Source organism: Macaca mulatta, chromosome 14 (assembly GCF_049350105.2).
Source record: "Macaca mulatta isolate MMU2019108-1 chromosome 14, T2T-MMU8v2.0, whole genome shotgun sequence".
NCBI classification, from domain to species: Eukaryota; Metazoa; Chordata; class Mammalia; order Primates; family Cercopithecidae; genus Macaca; species Macaca mulatta.
Window position 1 is genome coordinate 38839883 of NC_133419.1, and position 22810 is coordinate 38862692.

General features: G+C 38.0%; 1 protein-coding gene across 1 annotated transcript in view; it reads right to left on the reverse strand.

The window, feature by feature from the left end:
• The window catches only part of ANO3 (anoctamin 3), a 335023-nt gene that overhangs the window by 210355 nt on the left and 101858 nt on the right, over positions 1–22810 (reverse strand). Inside the window, 3 exon segments of the mRNA NM_001265904.1 lie at positions 402–520; positions 14918–14989; positions 16633–16827. Of these exon segments, the coding sequence (NP_001252833.1) occupies positions 402–520; positions 14918–14989; positions 16633–16827 (386 nt within the window).

Below are 22810 nucleotides of genomic sequence, written 5' to 3' on the forward strand. Positions count from 1 at the left end.
GCATATTCCAAGATGAGAAAACAATTCCCAGTGAGTTTAATTAGTCTTATCAAGTTATTACAACTGGGTAGTGGAAATGGAACTTAAATCTTGGTTGATGTGATACTAAAATCCATGTTCTCATTAAGTCATGCTAAGAAAGACGAAGAAGCCCTAAAGAGACTATTAATGAATAATTTTACATTTCAGATTAAGTGTTTTAAACATTGTTTGAGAAATATGAATCAGTATGATAAATATGAATTAATATCTCTATATAACTTCTGAGTTCTTAATGGTACATATTAACATGTATATTCTTGTATAGTCTCCAGCAAAAACCAAACATGTAGACACATATTAAAAGGTTTTAAAAATTATGCTCTAAAAATGACTTATTGATAAAGTTTAGTTCTCATTACCTTAGATAATTTTGTCTTGAATTCAGATTTATCTTTGATAACAAAGTCATTAATGAGACGAGACCGGTCATAAGTAGCGTGTTCTGATTCATCCGTGTAATCCTTATCTTTTCCTAGGGCTATAAAAGAGAAAGAGAAAGTTATATTTATTTCTATCATTTTTCTTTTCTCTTTTTTCATTAAATGTACTAATCTCTCCTCTTTCATGTTTCCCAAGGTTTAGCCTAGATACACACACACACACACACACACACACACACACCCCTACACATATACACACACACTAGAACATACATAAAATTTGTGTGGCAGAATTTTCAAATAATCCATACATTCAATAAATAAGCACATGAAAGTAATCACATGAAAGCTTGCCTGTTATTTACTAATGCTGACACTGATAGTGACTTTCAGAAGAATTAAATGCATCTGTGCTATTGAATGTACTTCAAATTTTTTAAAATAAAATTAGAACCACGAAAAAATCATGTTTTGAACTTGAAGATAGTGACATTAGTAAGAACTGTGTAAGCCTTCATTTGCTTAATTAAAAACTGCATTGATTTTGAGAGTTTGTTTTCTTAAAAGCTGGAAACATTTGAAGAGTGTAAAAAGTCTGAGAAACAGTAGAAAATATGTTTCTTTTATTTGATTATGAGAGCAGACTATATTTTTTCACTTTTCTTTTTATTATACTTCATATTCTAAGGTACATGTGTATAACATGCAGGTTTGTTACATATGTATACATGTGCCATGTTGGTGTGCTGCACCCATTAACTCGTCATTTGCATTAGGTATATCTTCTAATGCTATCCCTTCCCCCTCCCCCGACTCCTCAACAGGCCCTGGTGTGTCATGTTCCCTTCCTGTGACCAAGTGTTCTCATTGTTCAGTTCCCACTTATGAGTGAGAACATGCAGTGTTTGGTTTTTTGTCCTTGCGATAGTTTGCTGAGAATGATGGTTTCCAGCTGCACCCATGTCCCTACAAAGGACATGAACTCATCCTTTTTTATGGCTGCATAGTATTCCATGGTGTATATGTGCCACATTTTCTTAATCCAGTCTGTCATTGATGGACATTTGGCTTGGTTCCAAGTCTTTGCTATTGTGAATAGTGCCACAATAAACATACATGTGCATGTGTCTTTATAGCAGCGTAATTTATAATCCTTTGTGTATATACCCAGTAATGGGATGGCTGGGTCAAATGGTATTTCTAGTTCTAGATCCTTGAGGAATTGCCACACTGTCTTCCACAATGGTTAAACTAGTTTACAATCCCACCAACAGTGTAAAAGTGTTCCTATTTCTCCACATCTTCTCCAGCACCTGTTGTTTCCTTTTTAATGATAGCCATTCTAACTGGTGTGAGATAGTATCTCATTGTGGTTTTGATTTACATTTCTCTAATGGCGAGTGATGATGAGCATTTTTTTCATGTGTCTGTTGGCTGCATAAATCTCTTCTTTTGAGAAGTGTCTGTTCATATCATTTGCTCACTTTTTGATGGGGTTGTTTCTTTCTTGTAAATGTGTTGTATTTACAAGAAAATATGTTAATAAACATTACAAGAAATATAAATCAGGGGATTGAAACAACTACCAGGAAAGAACAGAGAATATTGAAAAATGGTTACTAGTGGAATAGCAAAAAAAAAAAAAAAAAAAAAAAAACCAAAAAAACTATAATATCAGTTACATATAAGGATGTATATGAACAATGAATAAGCTGTAATCAATGTAAAATAGTATAAAATAGGAAATCTCTATGGGGGCTACATGACCAAGAATTCTTGACACATTTCACCAATTTATGTTCCATATGATATAAATATATCTTCAAACTCAAAAACAGATTGCTATACATTTAGCCTTTTCAAAGATATCAAAACATCTTAGAGTTGTTTTACTAGATCAGTTGATATCTATTAAACATGAATTTTGACATTGAAAACTCTAGTGCTTTCAAGATTTCAGTCAATTTACTTATTGTACAGAAGAAAAACAATTTTGTTTATAGTATATCCATTCCTTTATAAATAATGGTTAAAAGCTATTAAAACACAATATGTTACATCGTGGGCAGCTAATAGTATCAGGTTCATAGTGGTATAAACTAAAATTGTACAGGTTATATTATGTCTTAGGATGCAGTTAATAGCCAGATACGTTAAGAAGCTCTAAGCTTTTAGTGGTTACACTTAGACCTATTAACCATACCTGACACTCATTGATGGTTAACATTTGCTACGTGCATGCAATAGGCCAGAAACTTTACCTGTATTATTTCCTTTCATTCTGATGACAACTTTAAAAGTGGGTATAATTTCTTCCTACATCTAATAATAAGCAAAAAAGGAACACGGAAATGGAACATGCCGAAGGCACTAAACCAGTAAGAGGCACATCCAAAACTGAAACAAATTCTGATCTGACTCCAAAGCCCATGCTTGTGAACATAGTATTCCCCCAGATTTAGGTAAGTTACATTTTATTCATTCAACTTTTGTTTATTAAAGAACTCTGGATATGCAAGATCCTCTTTTACAAGTTGACATTAGAGTAGCAAACACAATTCTGCCTTCATACAACATTCAAGTAAGAGAAAAAATTTTAAAATAAGTAAAATATTAAGTAGGTCTTGTGGTCAGCGCATTTGAGAAAAATACTGTAGACAGGAAGGATGAAGGTGTGAAAGGAGTGGGGGGTGTCATTTTACTAAAGAACATAGTAATATTTGAGCAAAGATACAAAAAGTGAGGCAGTTAGACACACACGTAAACTGGAGGAGGAATGATCAACACAGAAAATCTTAAAATGCAAAATCTGGATTCGCATTGAACTGTTACAGAAGCCAGAAAGAAACTGAAATTTTGGAATTATATTATTGGAGCAGCTACCAAAACCCTACCATTGACTGCCAGTTTGTAAGGCATAGAGTGTTCAGTGTTTTTATTTCCTTTCCAATCCTTTCTCTTCCCTTTCCTTCCTTTTCCCCGCGCGCGCTCTGGCTCGCAGGCTCGCTTGCTCTCTCCTCTCTCTGTCCCTGTCTCTCTCTTTCTGTCTCTCCATCTTTTTCCCCATTGGTTATTAGAGAAGGAAGAAATCCTGGTTTGGTTAAACAGCAATCCGCAAATGGCATGTGCTGCTGGGGAGCAGGCACTGGCTTGTGGATCACAAGATGTCATTTCTCATTCTAAATCTGCCACTTCCTCAGCATGCAATTTCCTTTTCCTAAGTCTCTAAGGTTCCTCTAAACTCTAAAATTATTGAATTATGAATTTAATGCTTATAAAAGATAAAATGACAATTTACATTATTTTATTTTCCATGGAACACAAGAAATTAAACCTCTAGAAGTTCATTACTCATTTCCTGCTCCTATTCCACTCACAATTTAGTTTTCTAGGCAGAGAATTTTTTTTTTTTTTTTTTTGAGATGCAGTCTCACTCTGTTGCCCAGGCTGGAGTGTAGTGGCGTGATCTTGGCTCACTGCAAGCTCTGCCTCCCGGGTTCACGCCATTCTCCTGCCTCATCCTCCCAAGTAGCTGGGACTACGGGCGCCTGCCACCACGCTCAGCTAATTTTTTATATTTTTAGTAGAGACGGGGTTTCACTGTGTTAGCCAGGATGGGCTCGATCTCCTGACCTCGTGATCCACCTGCCTCGTCCTCCCAAAGTGCTGGGATTACAGGAGTGATCCACCGTGCCCAGCCACTTTTTTTCTTTAATTCCTATAACTCATCTATTTCTGGAAAAGAAATACATAGCATCATCTTGCTGGAGGAAAGCTAACTCAATTTTGAACATTTGCCAAATACCACCATATTCGTTAAGTTTTTTCAGATTTTTTTTTTCCCTGCCCTACTGCGCTGACTGGAGCTAATCATTTTCTCTTCTAAATTCCTTCACATTTGTGTTTTCTTTTCTTTTTTTCTGCCTGCCCTCCTTCCCCTTCTCTCTCTTTCTCTCTTGGTATATTAGCGAAGTCAGCATAGTATCTGGGTGAGAAAACTATCTGTACACCAAACCTCCATGACATGCAATTTACCCATTTAACAAACGTGCATATATACCTCTTAAACCTAAAAGCTGGAAAGAAAGAAAATTTTTCAATAAATGCATATTAACAAAATAAAAATAAGAAATACATAACTGAAGCACAAAAATTCAAGTAAATGAACTAAGAAAAATAATATTAGAGTAGGCAGATAACTTTAAATCATTGTCCCGATGAATGATATACAAACATATTGCTATGGCTTGGATGTGGTTTGTTTGGTCCAGGTCTCATGTTGAAATTTGATCTCTATGTTGAAAGTGAAGACTGGTGGGAAATGTCTGGGTCGTGGAGGTGCATCCATCAATATGTTTTAAGAGCAAAACAGAGCACAACTGGAAATGCATTCTAAAATTATAATCTAAAAGAAATCTGTGTTAGCAGGAATGTTCCTCTAAGCCTATGAATAATAAAACGTAGAAACTATTGCCATCTTAAGAAACAAGTTTAATTCTAGTTACACAGGCTAAAACCCTAGGAGTAATCTTGACTCCTCATTTTCTCTTCTACCCTACATCAGATCTTTCACCAAATTCTGGTGACTTAGCACGAAGCATTACCTCTTTAGCACATATCACTCTTTAGCACATACCACTAACATGCAATGTGTTTTCACTTATTTGTCTTTGTTCATTATTTGTTCCCCTCACTAAGGTATTTTTTGTGAGCCTGGCCTTTACATATATACACGTGTGTGTGTACATTTTTCCCACTTTTGTTGTCTTGTTTATTGACTGCTTTCACCTTAACATCTAGAACAGGGTCTGGCACATAGTTGCCATTCAATAAATGTTTATTGAATGACTAACTGGAATTAAATGCCCAAATCCTGTCTAAACTGTCTTTAAATTACAGCTCAAAGTTGATCATTTATCAACATCTGATTATAGTTAAAGCCAACACATCTCTCAAACAGAAGCTCATTTGGTTCTCCAAAACAATCTCCCTGTTTCCTCTTTTGCTCCTACCACATGGTAGCCAGGGTGACCCTTTTAAAAACCCAAGATATTTCACATTAAATCTCTGTTCAAACCTTCTAATAATTCTGCAGCCCCAAGTAAAACCATAGTCCATACAACAGCCCACTGGGCATATGCATCATCTAGCTCCTTACTATTGTGTCTGGAATTGGTTCCTTCTGGTGAGTTCTTGGTCTCGCTGACTTCAAGAATGAAGCCACGGACACTCGCGGTGAATGTTACAGTTCTTAAAGATGGTGTTTGTTTCAAAGTTAGTTCCTTCAGGTGTTCATGTCTCCAGAGTTTCTTCCTTCCAGTAGGTTTGTGGTCTCGCTTGACTTCAGGAGTGAAGCCGCAGACCTTCTCAGTGAGCGTTACGTCTCTTACAGGAGGCGCGTCTGGAGTTGCTTGTTCCTCCTGGTGGGTTCGTGTTCTCGCTGACCTCAGGAGCCAAGCCGCAGACCTTCCCAGTGAGTGTTACAGCTCATAAAGGTAGTGCGGACCCAAAGAGCGAGGAGCAGCAGCAGAATTTATTGTGAAGAGCCAAAGAACAAAGCTTTCACAGTGTGGAAGGGTACCCCAGCATGTTGCCAGTGGTGGCAAAGGTGGCCAGCTTTTCTTACCTTATTTGGCCCCGCCCATATCCTGCTGATTGGTCCATTTTACAGAGTGCTGATTGGTCCATTTTTACAGAGCGCTGACTGGTGTGTTTACAATCCTTTAGCTGGACAGAAAAGTTCTCCAAGTCCCCACCTGACCCAGAAGCCCAGCCAGTTTCACCCCTCACTATCATTCTGTATCCAGCTCATACAGCTCTACCCTCATACCCTCTGATCCAGCTGTACCAGGTTATTTGATGTAAAATATGTCCTCACTGAAGGGTTTTTGCACTTGCTTGTCTCTCTGCAGATAATGCTCAATCTCTGTTTTAGCCACGGTTCTGTTCACTAGTCACCCCATCAGAGAATCACTGTTTGATCATTATTTCTAAAATACAGTCTACATTGTTGTCTCTCTGCACACAATGCTTTATTTTTTTTATTATTTTTATCAGCACCTGACATCAAATGACAAAACATTCATATAAAACATATATGCTATATATGTACATATACATCAGCATCTGGCATTGAATGTATACATTTATACATATAAATGTTATATCTACCTCCTCCTAACTATAAGTGCTATTAGTGCAGTGACTGTTTTGTTCATCACTATATCCTGATATTTAGTTCATTGTTAATTGCATTGTAATCTCGTAGCAATTGTTAACTAATAAATGAATGGTATGCTTGTATGTGGGAATATTTTGCATCCATTAAATTGCTTTGCAGACTGACAATGTACAGAAATGCTTAAACTATAATCTTAAGTTAAAAAGCTGTTTTAGGCTATTCTCACACATTTCACTTGAAATATAATTTTCCTTCTGAACGTAACTTTGTAAAACAATATAAATGTAAGGACAGTGAAAAACTGTAGTAGGAAGGAAATGTAAAATGTGTTACCTATTTTAACTAGGTAGTGGTAGTCCTCTCTCCCTCGTAGATTTTTTTTTTTCTTGCTAGGAGTTATTTGTATCATAACGGCAGAATTTAAAAAGCTTTTTAGAGTTAGTATTTGTGTCAGTCAACATCTGAGCGCAACAATGGAGAGAGCCATATTGCATTTTGGTTAATGAAGCTAATTATTCTTCCATCAGTGAGATCTTCTGAAACACAAATGAAACCTACTGTGTTTTGGTTTTTCTCAAGGGCATAGATCCTTATTTTTATGAAATTCTCCCCATGTGGTGATGAGACATTTATTGCACATATGCCCAGAACATCAATCAAATTTCAAATTAAAAAAATGTTTAAGCAATAGCACTAAATTACAATACCAAATATTATATCATATTTCCTCTTTGTAAGATGACTTTCTCCCACATTGTAACATTTCTGAAATCATAGCAGTAACCTATTTTTCCTAAAAGCTCTTATTAATTTGATGATGCTTCCTATAATTGATAGTGTCTTAAAATCTAAAAAGATCAAAGAATAAGTAAAACAGATTTTCACACACACCAAAAAACAAAGATAACAGCTTTCTGGAACAGGTGGTAACAGTTACAGTAAGTCTGATTATGACAAATAGAACTCTTGCTGTTCTCTAGTAGCAGAATAATAGGAAGCCATACATGCATAAAAAATGTAGTCTCAAAGCTCAATAAAATTGCTTCATGTGTTGAAGAACAAAGGCTGATATAGTGGCAAGGGAATCAATATTGGTTTCAACAAATTGAAGTTAAAATCTTGGTTTTATCATTTGTTAGCTGGGTGGCAGTGGGTCCGTTACAGTTTTTTAACCTTAGACTTTAGGATAATAAAATATTCCCATAAAATAGTTCCAAGGATTAAATGCAAGAATCTATGCACAGTTACTCAAACACACAAATATATTTTTTCATCCTTTTGTTTGCTTTCAATACACAATTTTAGTATTGAGACAGCTATTTAAAAAATAAGTAATTTAGGGCTACCAAAAAAGTCATATCTTTCATTTTAAAGCCTAAGTAGACAGGAAACAACATAATTACCTTGAGTATGCCAGTTGAAAATTTAAAATTTAATCTATAAATCTATTTTCTAATCATCAATTGTATGCTTTATGTTGAAAACTTATGCTGACTCAAGTGGGAATACATTGTCTTTTAAATTTTGTTTGCATATCAGCATCAGTTCAAAAACGTAAAGGAACTGACCAAGATAACATAGCAGACTATTATGATCACAACATAAACCTTAAGTCTATCTCTGGGAGTAAAAGTTTAATAGCTAAATTATTCCAGCTCAGTCATTCTTCTTTACTATAATGTCATTTTATTTTGTTACTCTCTTACATTGTATTGTTTCAGCATCTGAAAATAGATACTATCCTTCCTGGAGAATTTTCAGTGTGAGTAGATTATTAGTTGGCCTTCACTTACTTGCAACTGTACAAACTTTCTGTACCTTGCTAATAATGGCTTGCCCCAGGATGATCAGAATAGGTGATAATATGGGAGCACATGATAATAACGACCTAAGGTTATTTTCATAATTTATGTTTTATATGTCATCTCTGATAAATATTGTCTAATTTGAGTCTCACAACAGCTTTCACTACAATTATGCTCAATCTCTGTTTATAAGAAGAAATTAATATTGATATCTCCATTTCTCAAATCAGAAAACTCAGCAAAGATAGTGTGTACCCAAGTAGTAAGTGACAGTGTTGGTACCTGAAACTGGAGCTTTTGACCACCAACAAATTTCATGATTTAAAAAATTATCCTACAGAAGCTTTCTGTGAAGAATAAATTCATGAATGGTCCATACATGGCTTGCTCTGTGGTTAGGACACAATAACAACAAAAACCCAGACTTATTAATTTTTGGGTTTCCTTTGTTGCCTACTTCTCCCTAGCCCTATTGTTCTAAAGTACTACCACTAGCCAGTAGCAGTGAGGGTGCTGGCAGAGCTGTGCTCAATGAACAACACAGAGAAGCAAAACTTGCAGATAAACTGCTTTCCATTGTATCAGTGTGCCAGTGTTTTCTGCTCACCATCTTTCCCTGTACTCTTCCAATCCTCACCCATCCACCCATGTCATTGAGTGGATAGCTTGTACCAAGCAATACGAGCAAGACAAACATAAATCACAGTTATTACCTAGTGAACACTCATCCAAAGTGCTATGAAATAAAGGAAGTAGCATCTAAATGACTATGCATTAGGGAGGACTTCAGTAAGACTGATGTTAGAAAGGCAATTCTACGGCTGGGCGCGGTGGCTCACTCCTGTTAAATAATGATTTTACTAATCATTTAACTAATGATTTAACCATTATCCCAGCACTTTGGGAGGCTGAGCTGGGCGGATTGCCTGAGGTCAGGAGTTCGAGACCAGCCTGCCCAACAAAGTAAAACCCCGTCTCTACTAAAAATACAAAAAATTAGCCGGATGTGGTGGTGGGCACCTGTAATCCCAGCTACTCGGGAGGCTGAGGCAGGAGAATCGCTTGAACCCGAGACAGAGGCTGCAGTGAGCCAAGATCATGCCACTGTACTACTGCAGCCTGGGGGACAAGAGCAAAATACTGTCTCAAAAAAAAAAAAAGGTAACTCTACTACTTAAGAAGAGTTTTGTTTTAAGCCTTTAAATACTCTACATAAAGGTCCATCATCACAATTTAAATACAAAAGAGAATAATATTTAGATCAGGTCCTCGGTGAGAAAATTAACAAAGCACTAACTCATAACAAGTGAGAAAACTCACAGTGATAAATGACATCACAGAGAGCAAAAAAATGGGTGGATTCTACAGCAGACTCTCCAAAGAGGGGTGGGTGTGTGTGTGAGAGAGAGAGAGAGAGAGAGGGAGAGAGAGTATGCTCTTTCATCCATTTGTCTGTCCTAATCCTAAAAGTATTCTTTAAGCACCTACTATGGGTCAGGTACTATTCTTGATTCTGGTGCTAAAGGTGGCAGCAAGATTGACAGTTTCTGTCTTCTGGGAACACAAAATTGGGGTAAATAACCTAAATAAATAACTTTAGGTAATAAGTATTATGAAGAAAAATCCAAGATGAGGAGACAGAAAGTAAGTCTGATGTGAACCTGGCTTATTTCGGTGTAGAGCCCTAGGATAGCACATATTTATTGTGAACAAGGAACATAAGATGGTTGAGCTGTCTGCAGCTCGTAAGAAAAAGGAAGCATTAGGAAATGGCCTAGAGAGACCAGACCCAGATTCTGCAAGGTTTCTGAATACCAGAGTGAGTTTAAATTTTAAATGTAATAGGAAACCCTGGAGAGACAGGAGCACAGAAATGATGGGATTTAATCTTCCTTTTATTAAAGCTTTCTGTGACTCCTGCTTGGAAAATCATCTATAAGGAGGCAAGATTTTGAGCAGGGAGATCTGTTAGGAAGTTATTGTACCAGTGTACCAAGAGAAGGCAGCAGATGGACTCAGGTGCAGCAGTGAATGTGGTGAGCAGTAGTCAGATTCTGAATATATTTTGAAAATTGAGGCAAGAGGACCTTATGTGTTCGATAAACAATTGACAAGATTTACAGTGACTGTGAGACTGTCATAACTGAAAAATATGTTCCTTCAGTGTAATTCCCTCATTTCTGTAATCTTAAGTAGGTTAGGAATATTAGAAGAAAGTTATTTCTTATGCCATCTTCATATAAAATGCTACTAAGAAAAAATGAGAATTAGTGGATATTATCTATTGTTATAGAATGAAAGCAAAATCACCATGTACTCTTTGACCATAACTATTTAAAGAAATAAACCAATGAGTATTCCACTGAGCTAAACTATTCTGTTTGTAGAAAGCAAATAAATGTTTCAAAACTCTAATATGACCCCATTCCTGAGGAAGTCATTTTATAACATTAGCAAAATGTTAATTTCATAACAAGATTAGACAGATGTGTGTTTGGGTTGGTTGGACTCAAATTATGCTGGTCTTAATGAGCCCTAAATATTTCATTTCTAAGTTACCTGAGTTTATAGCCATATGGGCATGGGAAGAATCAAGCAACAGGCACTTGTTAACGTGGATTACTGTGTCCTTGTCATTTTCCAGCATACTGAGAAGAAAAAAGTAGGCAATGGTAGTGGGGCTTCCAAGATTAATAAATAAAATTATTGCCACACTGGAATTTCAAATTCACTGCTACAAGGATCAGCACTTTCTAGAATAATTTTGTGAGTGTGTGGGGGAGTATGGAATGCTGCTCTGGCTTTGTGAGCTGCTTTATGAAAAGTAGAATTAAAGGCTATGAGATGTCAATAAAAAAAGAAGAAGAGAACAAAAAGAATCAAAACTTTCTGACTCAATTAGCTTTTTAACTAATCATTACCCAAATATATTTTAACATGCAGCTTTATCTTCTCCTTGTACTTTCTGCCTGAAACTTATTAACATCTGACAGAACTAGTGTCTTTGGAAATCATTAACCACTTTTTACCTTAAGGCCTTTGTGTCTACTGTGGTGATTAAAAGAGAAGGCTAGGGATCAAGGCTTCCTGGGTTGAAATCTTAGTTCTCCATTGACTAGCTATGTGACATTTGGCAAATTATTTTATCCATTATGCCATAAAAGTCCCCCTGACCTTTTTTTTTTTTTTGGCAGAATCCCGCTCTGTTGCCCAGGCTGGAGTGAAGGGGTGTGATCATAGCTCACTGTAGACTCCAACTCCTGGGCTCAAGTGATATTCCCATCTCAGCCTCCTGAGTAGGTGGGACTACAGTCAGGTACCACCATGCTTGGCTAATTATTTTCTTTTTGTAGAAACAGGGTCTCACCACTTTGCTGATGCTGGTCTTAAACCCCTGGGCTTAAGCAATCCTCCTACCTCAGCCTCTGAAGGCGCTGGTATTACAGGCGGGAGCCACCACACCCATCCTAAAATCACTTTTGGTGATCACAGAAATAGCTGTTTAGTGTAAATCTCTCTGGGCCCAGCAGAATTTGGTGTGAAAGATAAGTTTAGTGAGTGACTGAATAAAGCAATGAAAAATATTTGCTGAACCCCCATGATGTGTTAGGAGCTACGATGAAGTTATGCCTTTTTATTTACTTAAAATCCTACTAAGAATGGATCATTGATCCCAATTTACTAGTGAAATCACTAAAGCTCAGAGAGGTTAAGTAATATACTACAGTTACATAGCTAGTGGATATAAGAATAAAGATTTGACCAATGGCTGGCTGGAAAAATAACATTTCTTTCATGATGTATACCCATCCTGTTAGGGAGCCTTAGTAGAAATGTCCTTCTCTGAATCAACAGAGCCATTAATATTTTTTCCTTCATGGTTCTCATTTGGAATAATGAGAAATATCAATCCTCAGTAAAACACTGACCACATGCAGTTAAGTCTGCCTCAGCATTAATATTCTCATGGGGCCGCTCAAAGTGGTTAACTGTAAAAAGCCATTAATAAGATGCATTAGTCAGGAAATTCCCATGCAATAATTAGCCCAATACTCTGCACGCTAACGGCAAACTTAGCGAATGTAACTGCTTTGCATTTAAAAGAGAACATGTATTGCCAAAATGCTTACTCATGCTTTATTTAACTGTACTCTTGGTATATTTGACATTATTTTACTTGATTTCTTTTCGAAGATGATTAAAACACTCATATTAGGCCGGGTGTGGTGGCTCACGCCTGTAATCCCAGCATTTTGGGAGGCCAAGGTGGGTGGATTGCCTGAGGTTGGGACTTTGAGACCAGCCTGGCCAACATGGTGAAACCCTGTCTCTACTAAAAATACAAAAATTAGCTAGGTGTGGTGGTGCGCGCCTGTAGTCCCAGCTACTCAGGAGGCTGAGGCAGGAGAATCTCTTGAACCTGGCAGGCAGAGATTGCAGTGAGCTGAGATCACGCCACTGCAGTTCAGCCTGGGAGACAGAACAAGACTCTATCTCAAAAAAATAACAATAAAATAAAATAATAAAAAACACTCATAGATATGCACCTAACTCTAAAAGAGTATTTCCCAGCCAGGTGTTACATCCAGATGGATTCCTGAAATGCTTAGCGATACTACACAGTTAGCTGGAGACTGTACCTCACCTTCATTATAAAGGCAAACACCTCATCATTTGTATGTATTTTAACTGCAGAAGCTGTGATGTCTTTCTAACTTGAATAAATGACAGACTGATGCTGGGGGATACTAAAATAGTGAATATGAGATACAATGCCTGGAGAGAGATGAATACAGGTCAGCTGGAACAAATAACTGAGACACACAAAAGTGATGTGAAAAGAATCATAAAGTTAAGAGCATCCGATTATGTTAAGCATTCAGAGAAAGTGCTTTTTAATAGTTGGAATGGCAAGCTGTCAAAAATAAAATGCAAGGAATTACATGGAAGGTTTTTCAATACAGTGATTGTTATACATTGGTTCTAATTTGGAGGACAGGTTAGTGAAGGGTGCTTTGCAAACTTTCCCACCTGTATGGATATTTTGGACAAGAAAAACTTCAGGTTCGTTTTTTGTTCTTATTTTTTTTTAAATTAGAAAATAACAGATAATATAGGTTGAGCATCCCAAATCCAAAGTGCTCCAAAATCTGAAACTTTTTGAGTGTTGAAATGACACTCAATGGAAATGCTCACTGGAGCACTTTAGATTTCCGATTTTCAGATTTTGGGATGCTCAGCGAGTAAGTATATGATACAAATATTCTAAAATAAAAAAAAAATTGAAATCTGAAATATTTCTAGTCTCAAGAATTTTGGATAAAAATACTCAACTTGTAGTAATCTTCAGAATTAATTACTACAGGAAAGGCCTTTGTATTCTGAGTGAATTTTTTCTGATGAGATACTCTTTTTGATTCTGTATATGAAATGAACCTGCTGGTCACTGACTTTCTTTAACTAAAAAACTTAATAAGCCAGCACTGTTTCTGTGCCACACATAAAACAAAAATTATTATAAGAAACGTGACTAATTTGCAATCATTCAGAATGTGATTATAAATAGCAAAATTCATAGTTTTAAAAGTTATGAAGAGTGACTTAACAATGCCTGTAGAGAAAAGCCAAGTTACAGTTTTTAGGCCAGAAATTCTTTATCCTGGTTACACTAAATATTTACCGGGCAGGCTGTTAAAAGTATGTATACTAATTTCACTCCCCAGACCAATTAAAACTGATTTTCTGGAACTGTGATCCAGGAAGTATTAAAAAGCCCTCTGGTGATTTGAATGTGTAACCAGAGTTGAGAACTCCTTATGTAGGCACTGAGGCCTGGCCACTGATGTATCCGCTACTGAAAACTCAGGGCTTCGTTTCTTCAGGTTATGTATCAAGGCACTGAGGTTGCAAAGTAAGTGCTGGCACATTAGTATCACTTTTTTTTATTAATTCTGGCTTTATTTTATTTCTATTTAATTTATGAAAATGAAAACCCGATTCAAAAGAATTGTATATAGGCAAGCTACAGATTTGAATGTAAAGCTTGCTCAACTGAAGCAAATCTTATGTAACATCAAAAGGCAAAAAAGGAGATAGAGTAAACTTGTCACTGTTATAGGAAAAATAAATAAAATTTATAGTATCCTCTAATGATGGGTCGAGATAGAATCTCTGAGTGTTACTAACATTCTAAATTCTGAGTGTCAAAATTTTATAGATCTTGAAATAGTACTCTATATGTTCTTACTCATAAAAAATTGAAATTTTCAGAATAATGGCAAAAATTGTTATTTTTTATTATGAGATTGTTGCTCATCATAAATCCTCCTATATATTTGAATTCCAAACTATACATTTCTTAATTTCTTAACCACAGAATATTAAACCCACCCATTACGTTAAAAACCAAACATGAACTTTTTTCTTAAAAAAAAAAATGCTAGTTTTTTTTAGAACAGTTTACCTTTGGAGAGAGGGATAGGAGTAGTAAATACTGAATATCAACTTACCCAAACAAAAATCGCTGAGGTCAGCAAAAGAACATCTCAGCACAGAGTCGTTTTTATTCTCCTCAGTGTTAACTGAAATAAAATAAGATACTTTGTAGTTTTGGGAAATAAAAGCATAACAGAAAAATAACCATGGTGATAGATGGACAAATGATGGCTAAACGTGAATTTTTTTAACTTAATGAGTTAAAATTAGTTATTTAAAATTTCTCTCTTTTTTTCCTTTTTTTTTTTTTTAGAGACGGAGTCTAGCTCTGTCACTCAGGCTGGAGTGCAATGGCACCATCTCGGCTCACTGCAACCTTCACCTCCCGGGTTGAAGTGATTCTCATGCCTCAGTCTCCTGAGGAGCTGCGACTATAGGCATGCATCATTATGCCTGGCTAACTTTTGTATTTTTAATAGAGACAGGGTTTCACCATCTTGGCCAGGCTGGTCTCGAACTCCTGGCCTCAAGTGATCTGCCCACTTTGGCCTCCCAAAGTGCTGGAATTACAGTCGTGAGCCATTGTGCCCGGCCTAAAATTTCACTTTCGATAAGGGAAAGAAACATCTATATTACGTTGTAATACCCTCATCTTCTTGAACAATTTGCCATTTTACATGCTGGACGTATTTGTAAGCTAACTACAATATGTAGTGATTTCACAACAGTATTGAAACAGTACTTTTGATATTTTTTAGTTATCCAGAAAAAGAAGTAACCATATGGAGTCATAAGGGAATGCATTCTTATAACAAAAAGCCACAAAAGGATTGAAAAATAAAAACACAGCTAGGTGCAGTGACTCATGCCTATAATCCCAGGATTTTGGGAGGCCAAGGTGGGTGGATCACAAGGTCAGGAGTTCGAGACCAGCCTGACAAACATAATGAAACCCAGTCTCTACTAAAAAATACAAAAATTAGCTGGGCATGGTGGCGTGTGCCTGTAATCCCAGTACTCAGGAGGCCGAGGCAGGAGAATCACTTGAACATGCATGGGAGGCAGACGTTGCAGTGAGCCGATATTGCACCACTGCACTCCAGTCTGGGTGAGAAAGCGTGACTCCATCTCAAAAAAAAGAAAAAGAAAAACACACCCTAACCACCGCACAACAGGGAGCATGGTTGTATTCAAATTCTTAACTCTTATTAAAAGGAGTTGTCTAAAGAGATAGTGTGTGTCTTAGTGGGCAAATGTGTGTAGGAGAGTGCCTAAGGGTAGCCACACCGTTTCTTTGTGTGGCACCTAGCTGGTATGTCTCTCAAATTCAGCCCTTGCACACCAGCCTTGGATTGCCAAAATCTTTATGCAACCAAATCTTCACTGCTTTATTGTCAGTTGTAAAGTCTTCAGCTTTTATTTTTAGAAAACCGAGTTTACTATTGCTGACATTTTCTATTTGAATACTGGTTATAAGTTCTCGCCAGGAATGTTACTCATCAACAAGAGGGATGCAAATAGTGGCCAAATGCACCAGTGATTCATGTAGCTGGGACTTCCACTGCGAACAAATATTAGGTCCAGACTCCATGGGATTGGCCACCTTCAAGGCAAGGAAGAGATAAAACACATCTGGCCAACAAATGGCATGGTGTGTTTGTCTCCTTTCTATGCCAGCCTCCTTCCTGAAGAGCTCTATAAAACTGGTCCAATGGAAAAAGGAAGGAAAGGACTATTTGGAAAACGTAGATTTTATAAATTGAACAAGAAAATAGGAATTGTTGCTCACCTTGCTCTGCTTTGTCAGTGGAGATCAAGGTTATAGATGTGGGAGCCTGAGATTCACTCTCTGTTGACTGGAAGAGGGAGGTAGACTGGCTCAAGCTCTTTGAGTAAGCGTAACTCTGGGCGAGGCAAGGCAGGGATCTCCGAGACGGTTTTAACGAAGTTTCTTTTGTTATCTCGCTCTTGCTTATATTCATACCTGCAAATCCAAAATGTTGAGTTTTAGCAATAAAAAAATCAATCAGTAGAGGTCAATAAAAAGTTTTAATTCGTGTGATACCTGTTTCAGGAATGAACTATTGAAAAGCATCACCTAGATATTAGAAATAATTGAGTTAGTTTTGTTTCTATTTTGTCAGGGAGTGTTTGAGATTTTCGTTACATAGTTCTGAGACATAAATATCTGTTTCCTGTTTGAGCTTTCACCACTCTTTTAAAAGTTCTGTGAAAAAAGAAACTGATGTTTAAGTTCATTTGGGGAATTATGACAACAATTATTTGGATACTCTTTGAATAAAACTTACGATTTAGGCTTTCAAATAGCAAAATAAATAAAACCTAATACATAAACATTCAAATTACTAAATGGCGCCCTTCTTTCTACACCCTCCCCTCCCTTAAACACACACATAATATCGTAGCAGCGACTTAGAGGCTGGAAAGAGATAGCATAACACAGTATAAAAACTGGGCAGCAAGCAGGGATCAAGACACCAACCCTGTGCTTAGTGTTAGAATCACTTCCCTCATGTACGGTCTCATCTGCCAGAAGAAAGAATGCCCTTCAACCAAACTCGGCCTCCAAAAGCGGAAGTCCCGCTATACTGTGTGATCCAGGAAAGAATGGCTCCACTTCCCCATCTCTATTCCTCTTCATCCCATAATGTCAATCCCAGGTCATTCCTCTCCCTTGGCACTCTAAACCCCAATGTCTCTGGACACTGTTATTTCTAACATTTCCCACCCAGAGTCTTTCACTATGTCCTTTGGGAACTCACATAAAACATCAGAAAATCCACTTAATATCCTCCTTAGATTTTTCTGTGGATCACCCATTTCCCTCCATAATTTCGTCCAAACCTGGCACTGCCCCATATCCCCCCAGTGACACTGCTTCTCTTGCAGCTGCCTTCAGTGGAGGCTCTTTTCTCTTCCACAACCTCATATCAACTTTACTTGAGGTGGAGTAGATATCCTTCTTGTACCTAATTGCCTGTCTCAGTCATTCTTCATGCTTCCTCTCTAAAAATCAGTATTCAAATTCCTGTCATTAAACTATTCTTCTAGTCTTCTTTATTACTGTCATTTTCCTTTAACACTTCCAGGTTATTTCCCATCATTTAAAAAGAAGTTAGCTTTTAATACTACTCTTTTGCTTATTTTCTGCTTAACACCCACTGTCATTCATATTATATATTTTGTTTTATTTCTGTATACCTCCCTAGAATGCAAGCTCTATAATGACACATGAGCCAAATAAAACATTTTCTTTACAAATTATCCAGTCTCAGGTAGTTTGTTATTACCTGAGACTGGATAATTTATAAAGAAATACATTATCAATGTGAAAACAGACTATGGTAAATTGTACAAAGCTGCTTGATCGTAAATAACTCCCTAAAAAGTTTCTTATTGACACCTGACTTGAGAAGTTGGCTATGCATGCTGTCTGCATAATGTGAATAAAACCATGAAACACCCCCCACCTAGTGTTGTGTTTGGACTTCACATTACATAAGGCAAAGGGACTTTTTATTGTGGAGTGCCTATTACATGTCAGGCTTTGTGGTTGGTGCCTTTATTTACTCACTTTGAGGATATTTATGTATTTTACATAAGCAAATTACATGAAATATTCTCATTTTAAAAGGTTTTAAATTATAGAAGTAAACAGATTTAAAAAGTAAAATTAGTTTTACCTGATTCTTAAATTCCAGTCTCTTCTCTAAATGAAATGAATGTTATCAGTTTATTGGTCTTTGTCTATGTATTCAAATATGTAACTATAAAAATAGTTTTCTTACAGAAATGAAATTATAGGCCGGGCGTGGTGGTACACACCTGTAATCTCAGCACTGTGGGAGGCCGAGGCGGGGGGATCACGAGGTCAGGAGATTGAGACCATCCTGGCTAACACGGTGAAACCCCGTCTCTACTAAAAAATACAAAAAACTAGCCGGGCGTGGTGGCGGGTGCCTGTGGTCCCAGCTACTCGGGGGGCTGAGGCAGGAGAATGGCGTGAACCCGGGAGGTGGAGCTTGCAGTGAGCCGAGATCGTGCCAGTGCACTCCAGCCTGGGCGACAGAGCGAGACTCCGTCTCAAAAAAAAAAAAAAAAATTATAGTTTGTCACATTATATAATATGTCTTAGGTGTTTTTTCCATCTCAGTACATGCACATCTATCCCAGACTTTTTAATTTAAATATCTTTAAAAGCTTTGAGATACAACTCATATACCATAAAATTGACTCCTTTAAGTATACAATTTAGCTGTTTTTAGTATATGCAGAGTTGTGTAAACATCACTCTATGTGGCTTTAAAATGCTCCAAAAAGAAACATCATACCTATTAACAGCCAATTCCCATTCCCTCTTTAGCTCAGTCTCTGGAAACTACTAACCTAATTTCTTACCTCCATGCATTTGCCTATTTTCTCCCTCTGTATGGGTTGTCTTTGCATTTTCATGATTGTGTTCTTGGAAACACAATGCTTTTAATTTTGATGAAGGTCAATTTATCTATTTTTTTCTTTAGTTGTTTGTGCTTTAGGTGCTGTATCTATGAAACCATTATCTAATTCAAGGTCATGAAGATTTACTCCTATGTTTTTCTCTAAGAGTTTTATACTTTTGCTCCCACATTTAGGTTATAATCCACTTGTAGCTAATTTTGTACATGGTATGGAGGTGGGCTGCAACTTTATTCTTTCCCATGTGGATATCCAGTTGTTCCTGTACAAGTTGTTGAAAATGCCATTGACTTGTCTTGGCACCCTTGTCTACAATCAATTATCCATAAATTTATGGGTTCATTTCTGAACTCTCAATTCTAACCCACCATTCTATATGTCTACTCCTATGCCAAAACCACAATGTCTTTAGTATTGTAGCTTTGTAGTAAGTTTTAAAATCAGAAAATGTGAGTTCTTTACTTTTGTTGTCTCTTTCCACGATTGCTTTGGCTATTCTTAGTCTTTTGTATTTCTATATAAATTTAAGGATCAACTTGTCAATTTATGCAAAAAAAGGTAGCTATGATTTTTTTTGTTGTTGTTTTGTTTTGTTTTGTTTTGTTTTTGAGATAGACTTTTGCTCTTGTTCCCCAGCCTGGAGTGCAGTGGCGCAATCTTGGCTCACTGCAATTTCTGCCCCTTGGGTTCAAGCCATTCTCCTGCCTCAGCCTCCTGAGTAGCTGGGATTATAGGTGCCTGCCACCATGCCCAGCTATTTTTTTTTTTTTTTTTTTTTTTTTTTTTTTTGTATTTTTAGTAGAGACAGGGTTTCACCATGTTGGCCAGGCTGGTCTTGAACTCCTGACCTCAGGTGATCCACCTACTTCAGCTTCCCAAAGTGCTGGGATTACAGGCATGAGCCACTGAGCCTGGCCGCCAGCTGTGATTTTGATAGGGATTCCATTGAATCTATAATCACTTTGGCAGGAGTACTGCTGTCCACTAGGTGACCTGCAAATATTTTCTCTTAGTCTGTAGCCTATATTTTCATTCTCTTACTCGTGTCTTTCAAAAAAGCAGAAGTTCTTAATTTTGACAAAATCTATGCTGTGATTGTTTTATGGTTCATGCTTTTAGTCAGGTGTTTTAAACTTTTCTTTATATAAGTTTTGCATATTGGTTAGCTCCTGCTCTCTTTTAGCTATTGTAAATGCGTGTTTCTTTCCCATTGTACTGACAGTATAAATAGCCAGTTGGATTATTTTAAACAAGTGAGTAAAATACTGGTTTAGCACTGAGGTGTAAATATTTTTTTCAAGCTAAGAATGTACTACTCACTTTCTAGTTTTTTTTTGTTGTTGTTCAGTAGTGTGTTGATTTTTTTCAGTTTATATAATTTTATTCCTTAGCTATCTTATTATGTTGAGTTCCATTAATGGATTTTCTAAAGGTAAATCCTCTTTTCATTTCCAGAAAACAAAAACAGAACATACTTTGTCATGATTAATTGTTTTAAATATGTTAAATTCTAATTCCCAGTATTTTATTAAGCTTTTTGTAATAATACTCATACATGAGTTATGTGTGTGTATGTGTTTAAATCAGACTTATGCACATTCTCACTTATAAGTGGGAGCTAAGCACTGAGCATACATGAACACAAACATGGGAAGAAGAGACACTGCGGACTACTAGAGGGGTGGAGAAAGATGTGGGTTGAAAAACTACCTATGGAGGGGCTGGCCAAGACAGCCAATTAGAAGCAGCTAGTGTGCCCCACACTCATGGAGAGAAATGGAAGGGGAAATAAACACAGCACCTATAACTGAAACACTCAGGTATACACATTGGGATTCATCAAGAAAACAAGTCGACCAATGGAGAATGGAGAAAATCAAGACAGGATGACTAACTGACTACCCACCCTCGAGTGACACAGAGCCAGGGGAGCCTCCCACTCTCAGGGAAGCAGTGAGTGAGTGCATGACCCCAGGGACCCACTCTTCTCTCACGGATCTTTGCAACCCTCAGGTTAGGAGATCCCCTTGTGAACCCACTCCAATAGGACCTTCATTCTGACAGGCAGAGCTATGTGGAGTCTCGGCAGAGCAGCCACTTGGGCACATGTGGAGCCCCAGGAGCTTTTGATACCTAGGCTTCCTGGAAAAACTGGCTGCAACTCCAGCAAAGTGGGAGATTAGACCCTTGTACATACCCCTAGGAAAGGAGCTGAGTCCATGGGGCTGAGCAGTGATTGGCTGCAGGCCCCTCTTTCACAGCACCTTGCAGGATAAGACCCACTGGCTTGGAACCCCAGCCTGCCACAGGTAGCAGTGTTACACCCCTCTGAGATGGAGCTCCCAGAGGGAGGGGTAGGCTGCCATCTTTGCTGTTTGGCAGACTTAGCTGTTGAAGCCTTCTGGGTCTGGGGAATCCAAGGTGACTAGGGACTGGAGCTGTCCCGTGGAATACTGCAGCAGTTCTACAAAGAAGCAACCAGACTTTTTCCACCACTGAGCAGAATCTCCTAATCGAGGTCTATAACCACCCCTGCCAGTGTTTTCCAGCCAGCAACTGTTCCAAAGCTCCCTGAGACAGAACTTCCAGAGAGAGGGGAGGACTGCCATCTTTGTTCTTTCACAGTCTTAGCCATTGTTACCTTTGAGCTTTGTAGAGTGCGAGGCAACAAGAGGCTGAAGTGGACGCCCAACCCAGCTCTATGAAAAAGTGGCCAGACTGCTTTTTTATGCAGGTCCCCAATCCTATTCCTCATCACTGGGTGGAAGCTCCTGACCAACATCCCCAACCACCCCTGCCAGTGTGTTGGGGCTGGCAGCAGGTCCATACCTCCCTAGGATGGAGCTGCCAGAGGGAGGGGCAGGCCACCATCTTTACTGTTTTGTAGCCTTCACTGTTAATACCTTCAGGTAATGGGAAATTGGAGATGATTAGAGACCAGAGCAGATCCCCAAACATATTGTAGCAGCCCTGTGGAAAAATGGCCAGACTGTTGGTTATGTGGGCCCCTGATCCATTATCTCCTCACTGGGTCCACCCCCTGCTGGGACTATCGAGCCAGTAGCAGCTTTGTAACTCCCTGGGACAAAGCTGCTGGCACGAGAGGCAGGTTACCATCTTTGCTGTCTCACAGCACTAGCCCTTGCTATCTCCAGGTTGTGGAGAATCCACGGGAACAGTGACTGCTCTGGTCCCTTGGCACAGAGCACTCATCTAATGGAAAAGTGGTCAGACTGTTCTCAACGCAGGTCCCAGTCCTCACTTCTCACTGAGCAGGACTGCCTGACCTGCGACTTCAGTGCAACCTCCCTGCCCCCACCTGACCACCTCAATCAGAGGCAGCCTAGCAGTTAAAGGAACAACCACACACAGAGATGAGAAAGAACCAATGCAAGAACTCCAGCAACTTAAGGGGTCAGGGTGTTTTATGTCCTCCGGTCAAACTAGTTCTCCAACAAGGGTTGTTAACCAGGTTGAGTTGACTGAAATCA